The sequence below is a fragment of the Atractosteus spatula genome, chromosome 18 (genome assembly GCF_055471065.1).
Source record: "Atractosteus spatula isolate fAtrSpa1 chromosome 18, fAtrSpa1.hap1, whole genome shotgun sequence".
In the NCBI taxonomy this organism is placed as follows: Eukaryota; Metazoa; Chordata; class Actinopteri; order Semionotiformes; family Lepisosteidae; genus Atractosteus; species Atractosteus spatula.
The window spans coordinates 8,016,517-8,038,241 of NC_142723.1; the positions used below are offsets into that span (position 1 = coordinate 8,016,517).

The following is a 21,725-nucleotide window of genomic DNA, read 5'->3' on the forward strand; positions in this document are numbered from 1 at the left end:
ACCGATGTAGGAAAAATGATTTAATAAAGCTCTTGACAGACACTGAAATCTACTGTAATGTTATATAGGATTCTGTTTGCTACATAAACAAAACATACTGACAAGCTACATTAGAATGGCTTTTGATTCTGAAACAGACTTGCGTTAATAATTCTTTGAAAGCTATATAAACTCTGCAAGAAAGACGTTGTCACTAGTGTTATGCATGCCTTGGACAAAAAGCCCTACTTCAAGGTTCTAATGAGAAAGTAATAGCAAAGTCCAGAACCTATAAGTCCGCTGTAACTCCTGACCTTAGTCAGATATAAATATTTGAAACACAAAGTCTTATAATGCCTCTTCTCACATAGAGACCACATTTGGCATGATAAACCAAGATAAATAAAGTTACCAACAGGGAAAAAAATCTGAAGTCCTCAAAACCTTAATTTGCGTGACAAACTAATGTTTTTCTTAATTAGAATATCAAGACTGCAAAGCTATCCATGCTGAAAGACTACCAAGTAATGCTAGTGAAACACAGGAAAACACAGGAAAAGCAACTGAACAGAAAGACAAACCAGGGAATCTGAATTAGCTTAATACAGATATAGTATTACTTTAACAACATAAATAGTCAACGACAAGCTCAAATTAGTTTACCTGCAGATCATAAATTCTAAAAAAATCAATCTGAGCCCAAGAAGGAAAGCAAAACTTTCTAAGCAAAAATCCCTTCATGTTTTTTTTGTTTGCACAGCCTATCGGAGACAAATGATGACAACTCTTCAGGTGGTTAATGCTTCTCCTCTGGGAATATTGGTGCAGTGGAGGAAATATTTACACAAGGCCCACAAAGGAAAGCCACATTTAGTGCTGCAGTGTACACAGTACAGTTGTTTTGGAAGTCAAGCTGGCGCCCATCCAGAGATTTTCAGAAACTTGCTCTTTTTCATCTGTTGCTTTGTGCCACCTTTCTACTCAAATAATCACCTTTACTACAGCAATTGTAAGAAGGACCCTACACTCTACTACCCACCTATTTATTACTGTTATTTCTCCACTGCAGGCTAATGAAAGCAGCAAAGCCCTCAAACTTAAGGTTTTACACTTCCTTTGGCATTGCCCCATTGCACATCTCCCAGAAAATCAGAGGAGCTGGGAAAACAAATACAGTGGCAACGACAAAAAAGAATTGGCTTTTCAGGAGCAAATTAGCAGAAGAATTTAATAATTATTAGGAGATTACAGAGATTGTACTAATACTCTGTTGGTTGTATAGGCTTCTTTGCTGTAATTATTGGGCAAGACACAAAAAGTTAAGTATATGCTTGTTTCTTTTTACTGCACTATGATGATGGCTTTGTCACAGGCTGACTTTTCGTACAGAACATGGTGAGAGGAGTAATGTAGTTTAGATTACCTTTCACATCAATAGCACAGCATGTATTGTTCAGTACAATTTCTTTGCATATGTCATGCTGCACTCTTAACTAAAAATACAACCAGGAAAACTGGGGGATAACTGTGCTTCTAAGGAAAAAAATGGGACTCCTAGAGGTTCGAATTAAGCAAAGACATATTCTGTTTTCACTACGTAAAAAAAAAACATTTGCAACTTTTTCCATATACAAGTAAAAGCTGTCTAGGTAAAAAAAACTTCATACAAACCGTTAACAGTGCAGTACTAATTCTTGTCATGTCAAGTCATAAATGCCCCATTATGGCAATATTGTTTTCCCTTTATTATACTTAACAATAAAAGGAATGCAGGATTAGCAGAACGTCTAACAAAGCTGTAAACCAAAGCAATATTTATTATTAATACAAGATTTTGGTGTCATAAATGTATCCCAGCATTAACTCACACCACATCATGAAAGGTTACTGCTGTTGGATGCCTGTGGCAAGCAGACTGAATAACAGAAGAACTTGTTTCCTTGGTAGCCTCTTAGCCTAAACCTCTACACATTCTTTCAATATAAGAATGTGAGACATATTCTACAATATATACAATGTGAGACTGCACTGGTGTAGAAGATAGAATAATCAAGACATGATCAGAAGAGGAACACATTATTTCTATTTAATTTCCATTAAAAGTAAAATATTTTTAAAAGAGCAGACAAAAATACCAGCACCCTGCAGTCTTTCCATAAACATTTTTACAGAGCATTCCTGTTCTCAAAATGAAAAAAAAGAGTTGATGGAGAGCATCAACAGATTATTTTTTTTCCAAATAAAATGTATAGTTCTCAAGCCCCCTATTATTAGCCCATTACTGAAAATCTGGATAACCAATCTTCCATAAGTATGTATCTCCCACTCTCCACAATTACACACAATTAATGTGTATTCTGCACATAAGCTTTGTATTCTCTCGTGTTAAAGCTGAATTAACGCCTTTAATGTGAAATAACTAATTTGAATTAAAAGATTTAAATGGAAGAAAATGATTTAAAGGTTTACTATACTAACAACACAACAAGTCATGTGGGAGAGACTTAACTATAGTAATTCTTGCCATCTCCAGAACAGTTGTGAGGTGTGATGAACCCTTTTAATTCTTTCCAAAGAGTTTTTTTTCCATAATTCTGTTTTCACTGTTTTAATGAACAGATATCATTTGTATGGAAAGTACTGTAATAAACAGCTAATTCTGACCCTGTCAAAGTTTTCAAAGCACATGGTTTTTCAAGATCAATGTGTTTTCTGAGATCATTCAACAGACAACAGGATTTTACTTAGTGTAGGATTTAAGCCCAAAAAAATGCTCAATTTGGATACATAGAAAAGAATAAAAAGTATTAAGACAGATCAGAAAAAAACAAGCTTTAGCCTTATTATAAGCATCGTCAGAACCAAGATTATAATCTACAGTGTTCAATAAGCAAGTAAATAGAAAGATGCCGGGCAAACCAACAGAAGATGCCTTTTCAATTTACACGAGATTATTAGATATAGAAACCATTAGATACTTGAAAACTGAAGACGTTTTTCAAAAAGCAAAAATACACTCCCTATGCTTTCAAGTGTTTAACAGGTTTTTATCCCTTTTTATGGAAGGGGCAATAGGTTCTTCTACTTCTGAAGAGGCACAGCACATCTGTATGAGCCAAGCTGCAAGAGAATCACATGACAAACATGATCATAAACATTTGGCAATTCTATAAATGTCTGTACTCTCCAAGATAATGGCGTCAGTTTAAACGCAGTGGTATAAACACTGCATTATAAACAATCAACGCAACATGTATGTCGATTGGTCCTGTACAATGTTCTTTAACAAAGAGCTACAATTGTTCTGACCAATTAGTTGCACATTCCAATAAGTGCTGTTATATTTAGCAGTTCCTATGGTAGCATCTCTAAGGCAACCATTTTACCATGACTACACAACAAACCAACAGACAAGATTTTTCAGAAAAGGCCTCAGTTTACTACCCTTGAAAACTGAAACAAAAACAAAATGTTGACTGTAAAAAGAAAGATCAAAACGGAACAGCCTCCTAGACGGGCCATCAAAATAAAACTGAATTGAATAATTATTTCAGTCTTAATCACAGACCGAGATCAGAGTTTCTTTTCTTGTTGGCAGAGCTTATTCTAGCTTTCCCTTAACTTTCTAGAGGAAAAAATGGTTTAAGAGTTATAAAAATTTAGCCTAGACCAATACATAGCTTCAGTGCATCCTAAAGCCTGAAATTTCACTGAAGATCCAGCTTCTAATGCATTTGATAAATAAGCAATCCATTCTAAATTCCTAAAGGGAAAAGTAAGATCCTGCAGCATTTAATTAATTATTATGTAAGATCCACACATTATGTTTTGATTATCTGATTTAGACACTGGTGCCTGTGAGAAGTAGATCTGCACTTGATATGGAAGTGCCTTTTGAAGAACTGCCTCAAAAAAACATCACAGCTATAATGAAGTGAAGAAACATGCAGCAATGCGTGATCACATTTTGGAAAACTGCTTGAGAGGATGAAGAAAACAGAAAACATGAAACTATAAAAGTGGTAAATGGCATGCATCCAATTATACTCTGCAAATCTGTGAATCCTGCAGAAAGCTCTACATGACACCTGAAAGCAATAACAGTAGAATTGTACTTCTTTCCGGTCCTCCACTTTCATAAATACAGTGATGAAAAATTTGCAACAGCACTACACAAGCAACACAATGGAATTTACTTTTTAATGATGCATTGTAGCTCCATTATTTTAGCAAACTGGTATAAGAGAAGTCCAATGGTCATACATAAAGGAATCAACCTGAAATGTTTCACTGATCGAGTGCATTTTTTCAAAATGGAAGTAGAAAAATAGATAACAATTGTGTAGCACTTTTCTGTGTCCTCTGTACCTCTCAGGGAAGAGAGCAGAGAATTAACAGAGGCTGATCATTAGACAGCTTTTCATGTCTCTTTCAATTAGTCCAAAATAATCCACTCAACTAATCATCCAATAAAGATTCAAACAGTAGTATATTTAATAACATGAGGACTGTGCAATGGGCAAAGGCATTCAATAAATCAATAAATCTGTGGTCATGCTTTGCCAGATCTACGGAGATGTTTAGGAAAATATTAGCATACAACACCTGTTGGCAGATGCCATTCACTTAGTATCTGCAAAGATATTCATTCAAAATATGATGGATCATCCTTTTGATGATGGTGGTCGATTGAGTTTGGAGCTGGATATATTTTACAGGTCAGAACTGAGTACAGTTTCATGTATGCCTAGTGTAACAGTTCTTACAGAGGTTCTCTCTGTTTGCTGGTCCAGTGCCAATTGATCTCTTTGACTTTTAGATTCTTGGTTAACTTGTTTCTGTTCTCAGTTCTAAGTTACAAATATGTCCAACTTCAAAGGCACCTTTCCCCAACAACCTCCACGTAAAAAAAACTTTAATCAGCCTCTCCTCAACTTGCATACTCTTAGTTTTGACTAAACAGTTCATGAAATGAAAGGGTATCTGACACTCCCATAATGAGCTTGTTTTGCTTTTTCCAAGGTTGAACTGGTTATATTTTAGTCAACACAACTGAATACAGGTAACTTCTGAAACGCAGAAATTGGAAAAGAATTGAATCTAATTAAAAATGGTTTAAACTTAAAAGCATGTAGTTAAAAATATACCCCTCAAAAGAAACTGAAAAAAGTCTGTAAGATCTCCTCTACAACAAACAAAGTGATACAATGATATAATAATGATAATGTTGCTTTATTAGCCCTATACAATTTCTTGCATTATGAATTCGTCTTTTTGCATACCCCAACTTGCTCTCCATGAGACACAGACAGGGAGAGAAGCTTGGGGTCAGAGCGTAGGGTCAGCCATTGTACAGCGCCCCTGGAGCAGTTACGGTTAAGGGCCTTGCTCAGGGGCCCAACGGAGTAGGATTCCTCTGCTGGCTGCGGGATTTGAACCGGCAACCTTCCAGTCACAGGCACTGATCCTTAGCCACAGAGCCACCGCTCTGCCCCAGTAAGGAAGAGCCCAGTATTAACTTCTCCTCTGGACTGCGGTGGAGCTCCCGGTGGTGCAATTGGACACCCCCGCCCTTGGGCCCTCCGCGCACGGCTTGGTCTCCCCAGAGCTCAATGTCCCCCCCCCCCAAGGACAAGGGTTGGGCTAGATCCATATCCTTCAATAGGACTAAGGTAATATCAAGCTATATAGATGTGACAAAGCACAGAATACTTACATGTGACAAAATTGGTCTTAGATGGTTTTACTGTGATTCTTCAATGGAAAAGTGTCAATTAAAAGTTGCTGCTGACAAAGGAACCAAGTTCATCACAATTTTGTAAGACTTTGTAAGACCATTCCACATTGCTATTACTATTACTGCCTGCCTTGTTACTAGCCTGCTGCAATATATCACCTTATTCATCTGATCCTTGATTTTACCTCGACGGTAGGTTGTACATGGAAATGATTTCCACTGATAACCATTTTGTTTGTTTTACAGTATTCTAAGTAGTGGAAATAAAAACACACCCAATCATGTCTGCATACATAGCCCATACTAAACATCATAAAAAAATGCAGAGACACCTATAAGGTACTGAGCCACTGTTTAGCTATAGCAGGTGCTCAAATTCTGATTCCTTATCTTTTCCCGGTGCTTCCCGTACTCAGGATGACCATGAAAATATACTATGCATATAACCACAGTTATTAAGAAGAAAATTATCTTTTTGTGTCTGGTGCACTGTCACGGCAGCTGAATTCATTATGCTGATCAACAAGATTGATCAACAGGGGGTCTACTGTGAAAGTCATAGGCTCGTAGCATGTGGCCATGGTTAAAAGCAATATAAGCTGTACATCTATGCAGGCTATGCACTAGTTTTCAGAAGTGGTCTTGTGGGATTCTGTCCCATTTCTTTCACAGAGCCTGGACAAATCTGTTCACTGATCTCTGAACCGCTACATGTCTCATCTTATCCCAGATCATCTCACAAACTTGCAGTGGTTCTCAAGCCTGGAAAGCAAGCCATATGAATACCGTCATATGCAGGATAACCTTGCAGGAAAGGCAGCAAGTGAGGTCTAAGGACTGGATCAATGCAATGCTGTGTATTTCTTCCTTGATTTTCATCAGGTTTGACACTGAACACATTAATCCACCTCATCACCTGTGCCCGATCAACTTTCTCACTAATGAGAAGATTTAGGGTTTATGTAATAGTTAAAAGTCATACCAGTGTCTCATAGTAAATCAATTAATGAAAATGACACCAAAAACATTTAATGAATATCCAAAATTGAGATTTTTCTTAAACCATTTATGCATAAAAGAGTGATGAATTCCCTTTTAATGTATTGTATAAGAATGATAAAATTTCATTCATAATTATATTATGTTGAAACCAGTGTCAGATGTTTTAAACAATGCAATTTGTCCTTACACTGCATATTCCTTACGTACTTTATTTTGCCTCATTATGTTGAGAAAAATAGGAAGTGGAGGCAGAAGAAAAAAATCACACCATTACTTGCACCACTGAATCTGCTGCAGACGCTTTATGCTTTTAGGATATTACACTAAAGTTCACAGGTCCATTCATCCACAACATCGAGAGCACCTGATAATACAGTAGCTTGAATGTACCTGTCAATAAGATCACTATATAAAATTAACACAGCACTACACCAGCCATTATTTTAAGTTGGTTGAAAGCACCATCTTACTTGTAAATTCACACAATACAAACTATAACAAAATTGTACATTTAAATCTTAAGGCATACATGTGGTGCTGTAAAGCGCTTGTTTTGACTTAAACTACAAAGTGTACCGTTGAAGTAATGCATTGTACAGGATTAAGGAATACATTTATTTTGCAACATTAATTTTACTTCACAAGAATTATCTGACCTACTCCATGAGCACTCATGATACTGATAACTAATTATCACTGTTGCCTGATTTTCCCAACCAGAATACTACATCATCTCTTAGCATGGGCTGTGTATCACTGCAGACATCTGCATTAGACTTTCCCTACTATTAAAACCTGCAATTACAATTCTTCAGTGTTAAAATGTAACAAGTCAATGAGTGCTCAACACCCATACCCTGTGCAACCCCCATTCACAATTAGAATTCAGATCTTAGGTGAGGAAACAAATTAGTTACAAAGTGTGCTGGTCTAATGGTTTGATGTGGTCACCCACAAAGACAGGAATCAAAAACTTGCCACTAACAAAGTAAGATAGTTACACATGAGAAAATTATCTGATTTACTTTAATTAGGACTGTCTGTCTAGAAACCACTACAGGTTTGGAGTACAACACAGCCTGAATACAAGCATTTTCCAGAGGCAGTAATCACTGAGCGAGGAAAGAGATTTTCAAAAGTAAATGTTCTGCCAATCGACCACTAAAACTAGGCTAAATCTAAAAATCACAGCTCAAGAGTAATTTTCAGTCATTATTTCTAAATGATTAATAACTGTTTAATGCAGCTTTTAAGCAGGATCCAGCAAAGCATGTGCATTATACATGTTTTTTATTCTGACTCCAATTACAGAATCACTGCCCACATAGTGCACCGTGAATATGAACTGGCACACCTTGGCTGCTGCTTCTTGTTGCTCTTCATCAATACCTCATTTTCTTCACTAATGTCTCACTTTTGTTTGCTGGTTTTTATTTGTTCATTTGAAAGTACAATTTCTCTCACTCAGTAGTTTTCGATGTGGCCTCCCGCAAGTTCTCTGGATTGGTTCACGTGCTCGGCTGGGCCTTTTCTTTGCCTTTTTCCAATCCCTTCTTGCCACTGCCCGTCTGACTGCTCGATTTGACAATCTGACAGCCCCGGGAAGCCAAGACTGCAGCCTGCCTCAGCCCTGCGTGCTGTCGGACCCTGTCTGCCCATTTGGTTCACTGCGTGGCTCACTGCTTTTGTGCCTCTTTCCATGGTTCACTGTTTTCGATGACTGGACCTGTGTTAACTCGGATTGTCATTCTTGGATTTTTTTCCCCTTGCAGCTACTGTTTGCTGGCTCACATCGCTGTTTGCCTCTCCACTTTTGTGCTGTAAAATACAGCCTCCTGGCCTGGATCTGACTGCTACAGACTTTGTTAAAGTGTTTTGCACTGGAAAAGCATTGCCTGATGACTCTGGAGAACACTTTGGTTGCCTTGGTCTAGCTGTGCAATTTCCAAACCATCTGACAACCAGGGTAATTTCTAATTAGCTTTTCAATTCTTCTTTTGAAACCCAATATAGTTTTAACTGACAATTTTTTATCACAGCTAAAAAACCCACTGGCTGGAAAATGCATTCCTCTTTTGTGGTCTGTCTAAAACCACTCAGAATAAACTAATGGAGGATGTTTTTGAAAAAAAAAACTTACAATGAATGCAAGATCCACGTTTTATTTTTGCTGGAAGGTTATATGAAACCACTTCCATTTCTCAGCTAAGCCACGTTTCAATAGTGCTATACTACATGGACAACAGGAACACACAAAAGCTAATGTGGGTAATGTTCCCTCTTATTTCTATGGTGCTTATGCAGTCTTCCTAGTAGTGTGATCAGCATATATAAACCAGAGCATCCATTGAGCAGAAGCCATACAGAAATATTTTTGCAGTGTACCGATTAAGTTATGTGTATTTCTCTATTTTTTTACAGTTAGAGATATGATCAAATAAACAGTATAAATGTTAAAAATATTATTAAACAGTTGTATACAGAAGTCTATATTATACTTAGTTGATTTCATCTGGACAATATGAACCATGCAAGTTCAAGCTCAATGGTAGGAGCTTTGAACCTGTTTGCTCAGCTCGGAGGCTTGGGGGGAGTTTCCATGGAGACACCTTCACATGCGATGTATTTAATTCCACAAGGCCAAATAAGAAGGGTTGCCAAATTAATACATTATTTAAAAACACAAAAATGAAAAACAGGAAGTTATGCCCTTATTTAACAATTGAAGTCAGCCGAAAAGCTGGAGCAGTGGAAAATAAAAATAAAAGCAAATATTAGCTTTCACTATTTTCAGAATCTTACCAGCTGCATCCCTGGTTTCATTATTCTTTACAGAGAGCTTAGTGGGTTTATATAAGTCTGAAAATATTGTTTTTACTTGATTTTGCTACACAACCTTGAGGGGAGGGGAGGGGCCTCATTTGGTCGTTATTAGCTAACTGAAAACAAACTTTGTGACTGGAGACAAAAGAGGGAAAAACAAAGAGAAAAAACAAGGCAATTTTTAATACTTGTATGACTCTCTAACTCCACTGTTTTCAGAATGTTTAGATAACTTATATTATATACTTATATGAACAAGTAAACACAACACAACGTTTCGGCTGTGGAGCCTTCTTCAGGTGTTAAAAAGAGCTGAAAAGTTGTGTTTTCTCTCTTCTTTTTTTCAGCATGGAATAAACCTATTACTTTTTCCTTTGCAGCCTACGCATGCTGACGCAGCTACCCACCTGTACTTATATACTTATATTACAACTATGAACTTGCAAAGCTGTTAACAGGCCTAAATTAAAGATATTCTTTTAGAATGATCAGGTATCAAAATCAAGAACATAGTTCTTTTTACCTTTTGCAACTCATGCTTGTTTAATGTCACCTGAAATTAAGAAACTGGGCTGGATCTTTCAATCTACTCTCTCCCTCTTACATGAAGCAATTATTAATGCAATGTAATTGATGTAATGAGCTTGATATGATGTTGTACAAGCAAATCAAACACCCTCCTTCAACGTTAATGAGGTAATTCCTGTTTATTGAACCAATAATAATAATAATTGCTTACACTTATATAGCGCTTTTCTGGACACTCCACTCAAAGCGCTTTACAGGTAATGGGGACTCCCCTCCACCACCACCAATGTGCAGCATCCACCTGGATGATGCGACGGCAGCCATAGTGCGCCAGAACGCTCACCACACACCAGCTATCAGTGGGGAGGAGAGCAGAGTAATGAAGCCAATTCATAGATAATAATGATTTTAGTCTACTACCTTTTTACCAAACTATGAACAAGGGGTAGATGGAGGCATTTAGAAGTTGTCAGGGATTCTAAAGTTTGAACAGAACATATTTCACTTAGCTTTTTTCCACTGAATCACATCCAAAATGCCTGGAGCAAAGCCTTAAACTTGGTATTCTGTAGATGTGAAACACTCAAGCGTAGCAGTTGCCACTAAACACAGGTTTAAGAAAACCCTCAAGTAACACAAATAAAGAGCAGTGGTGATGTGTTTGGGCCCAGCCATGGTATCAGTCATACCAGTTACTACTACCTGGAAACTTTTTTTTATTCATTTATCTCTAGTACAAGTTTTCTAAAATTTGCAGTACACTTCACGTCTGACAGCACTACACTGTGTTGTGGTACACCAGTTAAGAAACACTGACCTAGAACATCATTTAGGACTGTCAATGCAATCCAACAGTGACTTTATTACAATTTTCAAGCAATATATTTGTTTGGTGAATCAAATAAGCCCATTTCCTTGATCTGTGCAGTATTCGATCAAAACGTACAGCCTATTCCAAGATCATTTATATGGGAAGGTAATGCTCTACTAACAGTGCTTCGGTGTGTTTGATTTCACATCTCAACACTGCTGCATCTGCCACTGACTTTCACTGGTGTTTTTTTTGCAAGCATTACCGAGAGTCCCTTCTTTCACCCAATACCACCATATGAAAATGTGATTTATGTAACTATTTCAAGAACTGTTTCTGTATGATCATGTTAATGTACTCCACAAATAGCTCTTGATGAGCTGGCTCTCTTTAATAGTTGCAAACTTTGCTATATGAATGTCCTGTATGCAAAACATGGAAGCATTCCCCTTTATTGCAAGGAAAACATTATTGATTAGAGATTTCACCAAATGACCCTATATACCATACTGGCCTGGTATTTTTGTGCTCTACCCTCACCTCATGATTTTCTGGTATTTTAGTAAAGTTCTTCCTATTTGTGCACTGTTTTGCCAACTGACAAAATGTAGTTCTCCGGCAGGGGGCAGAGTGCATTACAGAAACAAGGGGCTGTTCTGCAATATTATAAGTTTTGACCTTTTTTTACACACTTTCTCAAACACACCTCTGAACTACATGGTGGGCAGGAGAATAGCCAACAAAATTTTTGTTTGATCTCAAGATTTGAGTCTGCAATGGTACTGATCATGGCTATCTGCTCTATTTCAACCCAAACAATTGCAAGAAAAAATTTGTGATCCCTTTGGAATTACCTAGATTTCTGCATTAATTACTCATAAAAATGTGGCCTGATCTTCAACTAAGTCACAATAATAGACAAACACAATCTGCCTAAACTAATAACACACTAATAACTGTACTTCTTAAGTACTGAACACATTGTTTAAACATTCATAGTCTAGGTTGGAAAAAGTATGTGAACCTCTAGGCTAATATCTTCTCCAAAAGCTCATTGGAGCCAGGTGTTCCAATCAATGAGATGAGATGAGATTGGAGGTGTGGGTTGGAGGTGCCCTGCCCTATAAAAAAGGCACACAAAGGGTGGTTACTGAGAGAGTCTGCTCTTCTTAAGAATGAGCTGTTCATGTGAACCATGCTCTGATCAGAAGAAATATCAGAGGACCTTAGAGGAACTGTAGAGATGCATAAAGCTAGAAAAGGCTACAAAAGTATTTCTAAAGGCCTAGGTGTTCATCAATCCATTAAGACAAATTGTCTACAAATTGAGGAAATTTAATACTGTTGCTACTCTCCCTAGGAGCGGGTGTCCTGCAAAGATCACGGTAAGAGTGCAGTGTGCAATGCCGAAGGAGGTGAAAAAGAACCCTAGGGTAACAGCAAAAGACCTGCAGAAATCTCTTGAACTTGCCAAAGTCTCCGTTCATGTGTCCACTATAAGAAAAACACTGAACAAGAATGGTGTTAATGGAAGGACACCACAGAGGAAACCACTGCTCTCCAAAAAAAACCATTCCTGCACGTCTCAAGTTTGCAAAAGACCACCTGGATGTTCCACAACACTTCTGGGACAATGTTCTGTGGACGTATGAGACAAAAGTTGAACTCTTTTGCAGAAACATGCAACGCTATGTTTGGAGGAAAAAAGCACTGCACACCAACACCAAAACCTCATCCCAACCGTGAAGCATGGTGGAGAGAGCATCATGGTTTGAGGCTGCTTTGCTGCCTCAGGGCCTGGACGGCTTGCTATCATAGAGGGAACAATGAATTCAAAATTGTGTGAAGAAATGTTACAGGAGAATGTCAGGGTAGCGGTCCGTCATCTGAAACTTAACAGAACTTGGGTGATGCAACAAGAGAATGACCTGAAACACGGGAGTAAATCAACAACAGAATGGCTTAAACAGAAGAAAACTCATGTTCTGGAATGGCCAAGTCAGTGTCCAGACCTCAACCCAATTGAGATGTTGTGGCATGACCCGAAGAGACCTGTTCACACAAGGAATCCCAGAAACATCAATGAACTGAAACAGTTTTGTAAGGAGGAATGGTCTAAAATTCCTCCTAACCATTGTGCAAGTCTCATCAGCAGCTACAGGAAACGTTTGGTGGAGGTAATTGCTGCTAAAGGAGCTTCTACCAGTTACTAAATACAAGGCTTAACACCCCAACACAAGTTACTGATAGCTGATCTCCTACAAAGACTTGTATCACTTCTACTGTTCTTCTCCCAGGACACAAATGAACAGTTCTCTACAACAGAAAGAGATGATGAAAATTCATCTCTACATGCTTATGAACAACACCAGGAGGCCTACACATCCTTAAGGTGGACAGTTTCTTCTTCTATTGCCAACTTATTGAGAGAGGTTACAGTAATTCTGTAGTCCTATCAAAATGCTCGAACTAGAATAAGCCTGCTATACTAGAGAACTCCTGAATTTCAATCAGTGAAAAAGAGGTGAAAAACACATAACTGGCTGTTCCAATTCAGAACATAAAATAGTTGGCGATCCTACCTTTATTTAAAAAACAGCTCAGATCCCTCCACTGAACAATGTTACTCATTCATGCAATTCTTTCACAACAAAATAACTAATACAGTATTTTTAACCAATTTCTGACCTCACCTTTTGCAGTCATGCCAAATGCACCAACTACTATTTTCATTTTCATTTTTCCTCATTTTAAAATTGCTGATGTGGTTTATGTGACCAAGTAACAAATATATTGGCTGTAAGAAGACCTTCTACTGCACCTTGGACTCTTTTCCAAATGGAAAAAGCTACCTTCTCTGCTCTTTACTGTTTTGTTACTAACTTCATTAACCAGTCTCCGGAATCAGGTCTTGTTCCTGTAGATTACAGTTCCTGTAGATCCAATTGCTATATTTTTTTTGCACTAAAATAATAGTTTTCTCACAAATTCCTGGAATTGGCAGTGGCAGCTCAATTACATTCTAATCTTGCTCTAAAAGAGCTCTTGGAACCTTTCAGTTGGGATTTAAACAGAGATACAGTACTGACACAATACTTGTTAAGATAGTAAACATCTTACTGATGTATGGTCAATTAATATTCTTTTCCATTGGGACTTCAGTTCAGCTCTTGAGATTTCCTCCTGCTGCTGCTGGATCTCATGGAAAATTAACCAGAGATCCAAAGCACTTTTTGCTCCTAGTTTGGCTACCAGTAGCTAATTCATAAGCCTAAAAATACAATGTTACCTCACTTACTCCACATTTTACACAGGGTTCTGGGACAGGGTGCTAGGACATTTACATGCTGCCTCTTGGTCAGATTATGTGCCATCACAGACATGGGTTTTGCTGCCGTGCTCTCAACAGCTATAGCACTCAGGGCTGTAGAGTTCTTTAGGTTGGTGCCATAGATGCACTTGTCCATTTTGAAAACATGGTGAAGGATGATTCGTCTCATCATGTTTCTCCACTGCTCAGTAGTCCACTGTCTGTACTCCCTACAAAGGTACGCTGCCAGGTGTGATAAGCAGTTTGTACACTACAACCAGACTATGGTATCCCTCTGGACTGTTTTTTGATTAAGCTGGCTGCTTGTACACCAGGTTGAAATTTACAGTCAGCAGATTCTTGTCTGTTTTGTGTAGCACTTTGAAATACAGTAAACCCCACCACCAATGCAATTTCCCCCAGCATGGTTGTGCCACAACGTGGTAAAAACAATGCAATCAAAAATTCCCTGAAGGCACACGTTTTACTATAACGCAGTTTTTCATCACTTTTAGACACCATTACTTGTCTTGGTCACTGAAGCTCCTGGCAAACAAGCCCCAACAATCAACCCTTTTTTATAGTAACAAAGTGAAGTCTCCTCTTGCAACCATGTTAGCATGTTTTCAATATAGAAAAGCAGCCATATCACTCTGCAACTCACAACTGGCTACCCACTGAAGCTCAGCAGGTGTGAGCTTGGTCAGTACCTGGATGGGAGACCTCCTGGGAAAAACTAAACTTTGGATGAGATGTAAAACCGAGGCTCTGGCTTTCTGTGGTCATTAAAATCCCAGGGTGTTTGTTGAAAAGAGTTACCCCGTCATCCTGGCCAAATTTCCCATTGGTCCTTACCAATCATGGCCTCCTACAGTAAGTATCCCCATCTCTTAACTGGCTTCATCACTCTGTTCTCCTGCTCACTGATAGTTGATGTGTGGGGAGCATTCTGGCACACTATGACTGCTGTTGCATCATCCAGGTGGGGCTGCACATTGGTGGTGGTGGAGGGGAGTCCCCATTACCTGTAAAGCACTTTGAGTGGAGTGTCCAGAAAACCACTGTATAAGTGTAAGCAATTATTATTATTATAAGGTCTGTCAAGCATTATTATTTAAGTATTAGTGCTTGATGTCCCTCAGTTACCCAAGTGTTTCCATTTTGTTGTCCACTACCTCTGCTTTGTTGTTCTCTATTAATTACAGTCTCCCTGTGACATGCAGTGAAATTACAGATTTTCCTGCTCATGAATATGACACTGAGTGGTTTAGCTCTACCTTACATAAGGTCTTACTGCAGGTATACTAAGAAAGCTAAACCAAAAAGGAAAAAAAGGGGCAGCAGATCATCTACTGAACTCATTGTTCAAACTTTGGACATTATTAAACCTCACTTAAAGGCCAGTGTTTGTACTTTATAGTCTTATTCTATCAATTGGCCGTTTTTTTCTCTTCTTTTGTTGTGTTATTACGTCTCCTACTGTACAGCACTTTGAGCTTCCTGAAAAGAGCTTACAGGTAAAACTATTTTAATAGAGTTTGTAATGAAAGTTCATGAGAAATGACAACAACCAAGTTCAATCTGACTCAGCTGTCAGTAATTAGCAATCACTGCTGATGTTATTGCCTCTCCAAAACACTATAAATACTTTACATGATACCCTTCTTTTCCTCACATAGATCCTTTTGCATCTAACCTCCAGCCCATGTCACCTCTGCAGCTGCCCCTTGGTCACTCCTCACTTTGCATGGGGGTCCCAGTCTCCTCAACCTATGGTCAGGAAGTAAGCCAAATTTTGACTAAACACACTGTAATCCTTTCAGTACACTTAATTCTTGGGTATTGTTATTTCTAGTGAATTATATTTAAGGCTCCCAGGCACCAGAGCAATTCAACCAGTAACAGTGCTCATCGGAGCACAGGTTGAGCACGGTGCTCTGTGAATGTGGGTTCAAGCCTGGGTGATGTCACTAGTGACTGTAATCAGGACTCCCCAATGGTAAAACGCACAACTGGCTGAGTGCTGTTGATGTCTTGGCTCATTTGGCCACAGGCCTCCAGGACATTTGCAATCATGGGGTGCTGTCGGTAAGGGGCGTGCCTCTCCTCCAATCTGTACTGAGTCTCCTGGACAAATCTATATAGTCTGCAACTATGTTAAAAAATGACCCGCTCGATCATGGTGGGCACAACAGAAGAGTCCGCAGACATTTCCACATTCTTCCCTAAGCAAGGTCAAATGGTTCATAGTCATTCATGAGCTGAGAGGTGAAAAACCCAAGTGGTTATTTCAAATCATAATTTGAGAAAAATCTGGCAATTCTAAATTTCTTTAAAAAGTTAGGCTCCTAACTTTTCACTGACTGTAGGATGTGCAACCTATGTACATCAATATAGACTGATCTAGTTCCCTAAAACTGAATTAAGAGTAATGCAGTTACTTTTCATTTCTGTAGCTCCATCAGATCTAGGCTATCTTTCATGAAGAGCATTCCTTCCATTTTTATGATTTTATCTTTTTCTTATCTTTAAGTTCTAAACTGACCTGAATGCCCAGGGCGTATTTTTGGCATCAAGAGTAAACAATACAACTGAAGGAAATGATAACATATGTGAGCTGGAAGCAGTGACAACAACAAAGACTTAGATCATCAACTTCTTGTTAACAGTAAAAACAAAATCAACCAATAAACATTGTGGCAGTCTGGATTTTGTAACATCTTTGGCTTTTAAAAGAACAGTTGAAGTAAAGACAGTTGTCCCTTCTGCAAATAAATAATTGAGTTGCTACAGTAGCACTCCCAGGCATAACAACATGAATGTTAGTTTACAAAATGGACATCAGGAATACATTTAATTCTAAAAGATGAACCAATAATTCAGTCATTCTCAAAACTTTCTTGTTGTTTCAAATTCTGCTAAAGGTCACTGTAATAATAATCAATTTCCCTTTGGGATCAATAAAGTCTTATCTATCTAATAAGGCCAATCTGGTGGTGCGGTGGCTAGCATTGCTCTCTCACAGCACTGGTGTCCTAGGTTCAATTCCAGACCTGGGGTGTTATTTGTGTGGAGTTTGTATGTTATCCCTGTGTTTGCATGGGTTGTCTCCCACTGTCCAATGGCATACTGGTAGGTTTATTCACCTCTGGCCCTGGTGTGAGTGTGTATGGCGTCCTGTCCAGGATGCATCCTGCCTTGTGCCTGTTGCTTGCCAGCTTAGGCTTCAGCTTCCCTTCAGACCTGTACTCGATAAAGCGGTTAAGAAAATAGATGGGTGGGCGGGAAAGTCTACAATCAGATGTTCAAGGAGGGGGGGGATTCTATTCGTGCACAGTTTGAGAAATTACATTCTGTTATCGTCTCCAGAAAACACAGTATCCTTTAAACAAATGAAGAGCTGTCTGGTGATGAATTAAAAGTAAACACACAAGGCTACTAAGTGGCTTGATATGTAAAGCACAGGCTAACCTCCAGGACAGAGCAGCGGACTTCACAAGTTCACCGTGACTCCTCTAGGTTCCCCTGAACACAGCTGGGTCAGCACCACTAGCAGATGGGCTTGAACCGCCTGCGAAACTGAGACCTCTGTGACTTCATGGGTGCCTGCAGCCTTGCAATTCCCTGAGCAAGAGGTACGCCATTCCTCCAACTGGCACTGCCTTCCCGTAAAATGACTGCAAATCCTGCTTGTCAAAAAAGAAGCAGTTTGGGCAGGTAGGGGGAAGAAGCTCTTTCCTCACTATCCCATGTGTGTATAGGGGTAGTTACTGCATTCTGAAAAGACAATTCCAATTTAGTTGATATATAAAAAAAGCTAAACAGTCACTATATACTAGACAACTTAGCACAATAATTCCATTTGGTCTTTGTTGCCACAGTAATGCGACAGGTCTCTAACCATTTCATACACTCTGCAGTGTTAGAAGAATATTTTGTTAACCTTCACATTGCTCTAAACTTCTTTTCAGCATTACAAGTCAAACATTTTAAACAAAACATCTGACTGTACATTAATTCATTTCAGAAATATTCTTCTGCCTGTTCAGACCCATCTTGACAACTTTAGACCATGGATCTACATAATGCTTAGTGAGCAGATCGTGCGACGAGCACAAAGACTAATAATTAATCAAACAGAACCTGACCTCTACAGTAACTCCTCCAATACCACTTCTAAAAGAATCTGTCCAGTTTCACCATGTGTAGACCCATGGGTTACAATGAAAATATTATCAAGGAATAGAATATTAAAGGCATTATTTTTTAAAAATGTCAAAATTGTATGGGACAAGATTTGTGTTGTAATGTGTGAATGTGCTGGATAAATGTGATTTTTAATCATCTAATAATGAAGACCAAAGAAGAAAAAAAAATGTTTTGGTTCCTACTTCCTGAGGCATAGAATGGGTTCTCCTGCTGAGCTGAAGAATTGCACAATTGTGCAAAATGGTTTGATAGTTCAGGGATGCCAGCTCGTCTGTTAAGCAGTGCCTTAAATTCACTGCAGTATGGACAGACACCCCGAGAAGAAAATTTTAGTGATGTGACCAACGAGTCCAATGAGTATAGCTTTGATCAAATCTTCTGAAATGCAGTTCTACGGTTTAATGTTTTGGTAAATACACACTTCATCTTGATAACGCACATGAAGGAACTAGTATTTGTTTTTTTCCTTATCAGAGATTGGCTGAACCGCCAAGGTCTTCTCGTGCTACAACAGGGAAGTCAGATGAAAAACGTCGGTTGTGATTACAGTTCCACTCCTGTCTCTCTCGATAGACGCTTCAAAATACACTTCAAGTCAAATCTAAAATTTCGGAAAATATCATTCTGAGTGGCGGGGGAGGAAGCAAAACTGAAGGGCATTTCAGTTGTTAGCAGTCGCACGTCTCTTCCTCGGACTCCCTAAGCAAGAGCCCATCTGTTGCTCGTGTGACGTCACGTGTTTATATTCGCGCAGGCATCACAGCAAGAGGCCTATCTAGTGAAGTACAAGCCTCACGTGTACGCCAAACGGCAAAGCTTATTTTTGTAACGCTACCTTCGGGTTTTATCCTCTCCAAAAATACCGGTGGGGAGAAACGGTAAAAACGATACTTAAAACATCTTCCAAAATGGAAAGTCCAAATTGTATACAATAGAAAGCACATTTAAAAATTTTAAGCATGGTGAAACATGAGGTGTGACGTATTGACAGTCCAGCGCAAACTGATAAGTCTGGGAGAAATCAAAACCAGTACCGATATCTGAAGCATTTTTTTTTACTTATGCAGCTTTGCAACATATTTGCATGTGTAGCTCGCATTCCAGCGCTTGTTTGCCTAGGTAATATAAAAAAGTTTGTATTAACCACAGAGGCCGGGCCTTCCTCACAACTAATCTGTAGAAGAGGAAAAGACTGTATTAGCACATGGAAAATAGGTGTGTATGTTATGATAGGACGCCTTACATTCTGCAATAAAGAAATGAAATTTGATTTCACTGTAACTGTAATCTGGAAATTGGGTATGCTGTAACACAAGAGGTTAAATTTGGACAGGAACCTGTAAACCTTCAAGTCGAGCAATTCATATTTTGTCAACAACTTTAACAGTATGAAAACCCTCTTTTAAACTTGAGACTGTGCATGTGAGAACGAAAGTATGCAACGTGGCTGAGGTTTTTTTATAGTAAGTTAGCACAAAATAAGTTCAACATTATCACTGGAATGTCAGTAAAGGAAACTTTTGTTTCTTTACTAACTTTATAACTTTTACTTTACTAACTCAAAGTTATAATTACTCTTACTTAGTCTTAATTATTACCATTTTGAACCTATCCAAGAAATGATACAGCACATTAGCGCAGATTTAAAGTTCTGAAAAACAATATTCAGTAATATCCTACACAATACCAAAAATATCAGAAACGAACTATGTCACTTAGAAAACATTGTTCTTCTTCTTTTGGATGCCTTTTTGTGTTTAACAAATTGCAAACATCTTAGAAAACATGCAGATACAGTATCATGCCAAGGTCAGAATCCAAGGTAAAATAGTTTAAAGTAAATGTCATGTTTATAGGCCTTTATAAGAAGGCATACCACGCTCATGTTTCACGAAATATAATTCACGCATATGGGCAACCGCACTTTTGCAGACTTCGACCACATACTTTTACTTTTCAGTGTTTCCGCGACTTTTAAGTACTTAGTATTTAAGCACATCGCTGACTGGTTACTTACTCTCTAGGTAGCTGAAGTGGAGGAGCCCCTCTCCTCTGGAACACACCGTCCACGAAAACACCATTCTTTCCCAGACAGCGTAGGTAGAAAAACGGTTCTTCGAAAGTAATCTGCAAGTGTCGCCTAGAGATGAAACTTGAGTGGCCCATGTTGACATCCACGGAGCCGTGCGAGGAGTTCCGGCCCACGGTCACCGTCCTCTGCCGCATCACGAACTCGAAGTCCCTGCCTTCCAGGCGGGCTAGGGCCCTCGGAGGAGAAGAGAGGGGAATGGGTGTGATCCCAACCGGATTCGAGGAAAGCGGGTACACGGGTGGTACCGCCACTCGGACCGGGCTGCAAGGTGCAGACTTCAGTGCCAGCAAGGCCCGGGCACCGGTATCGTCCCCTAAATCAGCCATATTCTTGTCGGAAAACACACCGGGAATTGCAGCGCTACCACCAGGAGAAACTCACTGTTGCTGCTGGAGGAAAAGATGAAACATGGATCGGGTTACTGCAAACACCCGCGGCGGAGTGTTAGGATTAGGAACCAGCGGAAGTCTGCTTCTCAGTTCCTGCACAGATAATGTCACCAGCATCGCACAAACGCAACAAATGGTTGCGAGAGGATAATCAGAGCTATCCATTGTTTACACAGTAAATTGCAATATTGTTTTGGCTGAAAAAATCACCAATTCAACTGATTATAATAGTGGCATACTACGGGCTTATTAACTGCAAGTTAATTATTACTGTTCATTAACCCGTCCATTAAAAAAATCTCTCTTAACAAAAGTTCCTAGATCAATAGCCCCTGTACGAATTTTATTCACTTCAATATGTTTGTTTTTCTTTTAAGTTGCACAGTCTATTAAGAGTTAATTTTATTGTAGTTCCAGGAACCGGACAGCACGTGCATTACATGTGGCATAACTTTGATTACAACGAAAAAACAACAATTTAACCGCGATATATTATTAAATTCTGGTGATTCGTTGTAGGATTTCAATTCCACCTTTTTTGCTTTGAGAAAAAGGAGATTTAAAACCACGCAGTGCAGTTTTCGGAGTTCTACTTTTTCAACGTGACTTTGACGGTGACGTCAGTGCAACTGTAACCCGTCTACTGCTTCACTGTTTATAAACACGAAAGGTACAAGAGAAGTGAAAAATCCGGAAAGTGGATGATGGTGGACCTGACTTGGCCTTTTGGCATCAAAAAGAAACCGCTAAGAAGTCATTTGTTGTTTTTTTTTTACTGCGCCTTTCTTACATAATTCACACTAAACCTGTGCACTTGAACGTGGCAGTTAAAAGAAATATTTTAA

The 21,725-nt window shown here is 38.8% G+C and overlaps 1 protein-coding gene across 1 annotated transcript in view; it reads right to left on the reverse strand.

Moving 5' to 3' along the window:
• The window catches only part of foxk1 (forkhead box K1), a 43,091-nt gene extending 22,157 nt beyond the window's left edge, over positions 1-20,934 (reverse strand). Inside the window, exon 1 of the mRNA XM_088936576.1 lies at positions 20,417-20,934. Within this exon, the coding sequence (XP_088792702.1) occupies positions 20,417-20,817 (401 nt within the window). The 5' untranslated portion in view covers positions 20,818-20,934. The remainder of the gene's footprint in view (positions 1-20,416) is intronic.
• Positions 20,935-21,725: the final 791 nt, after the last annotated feature.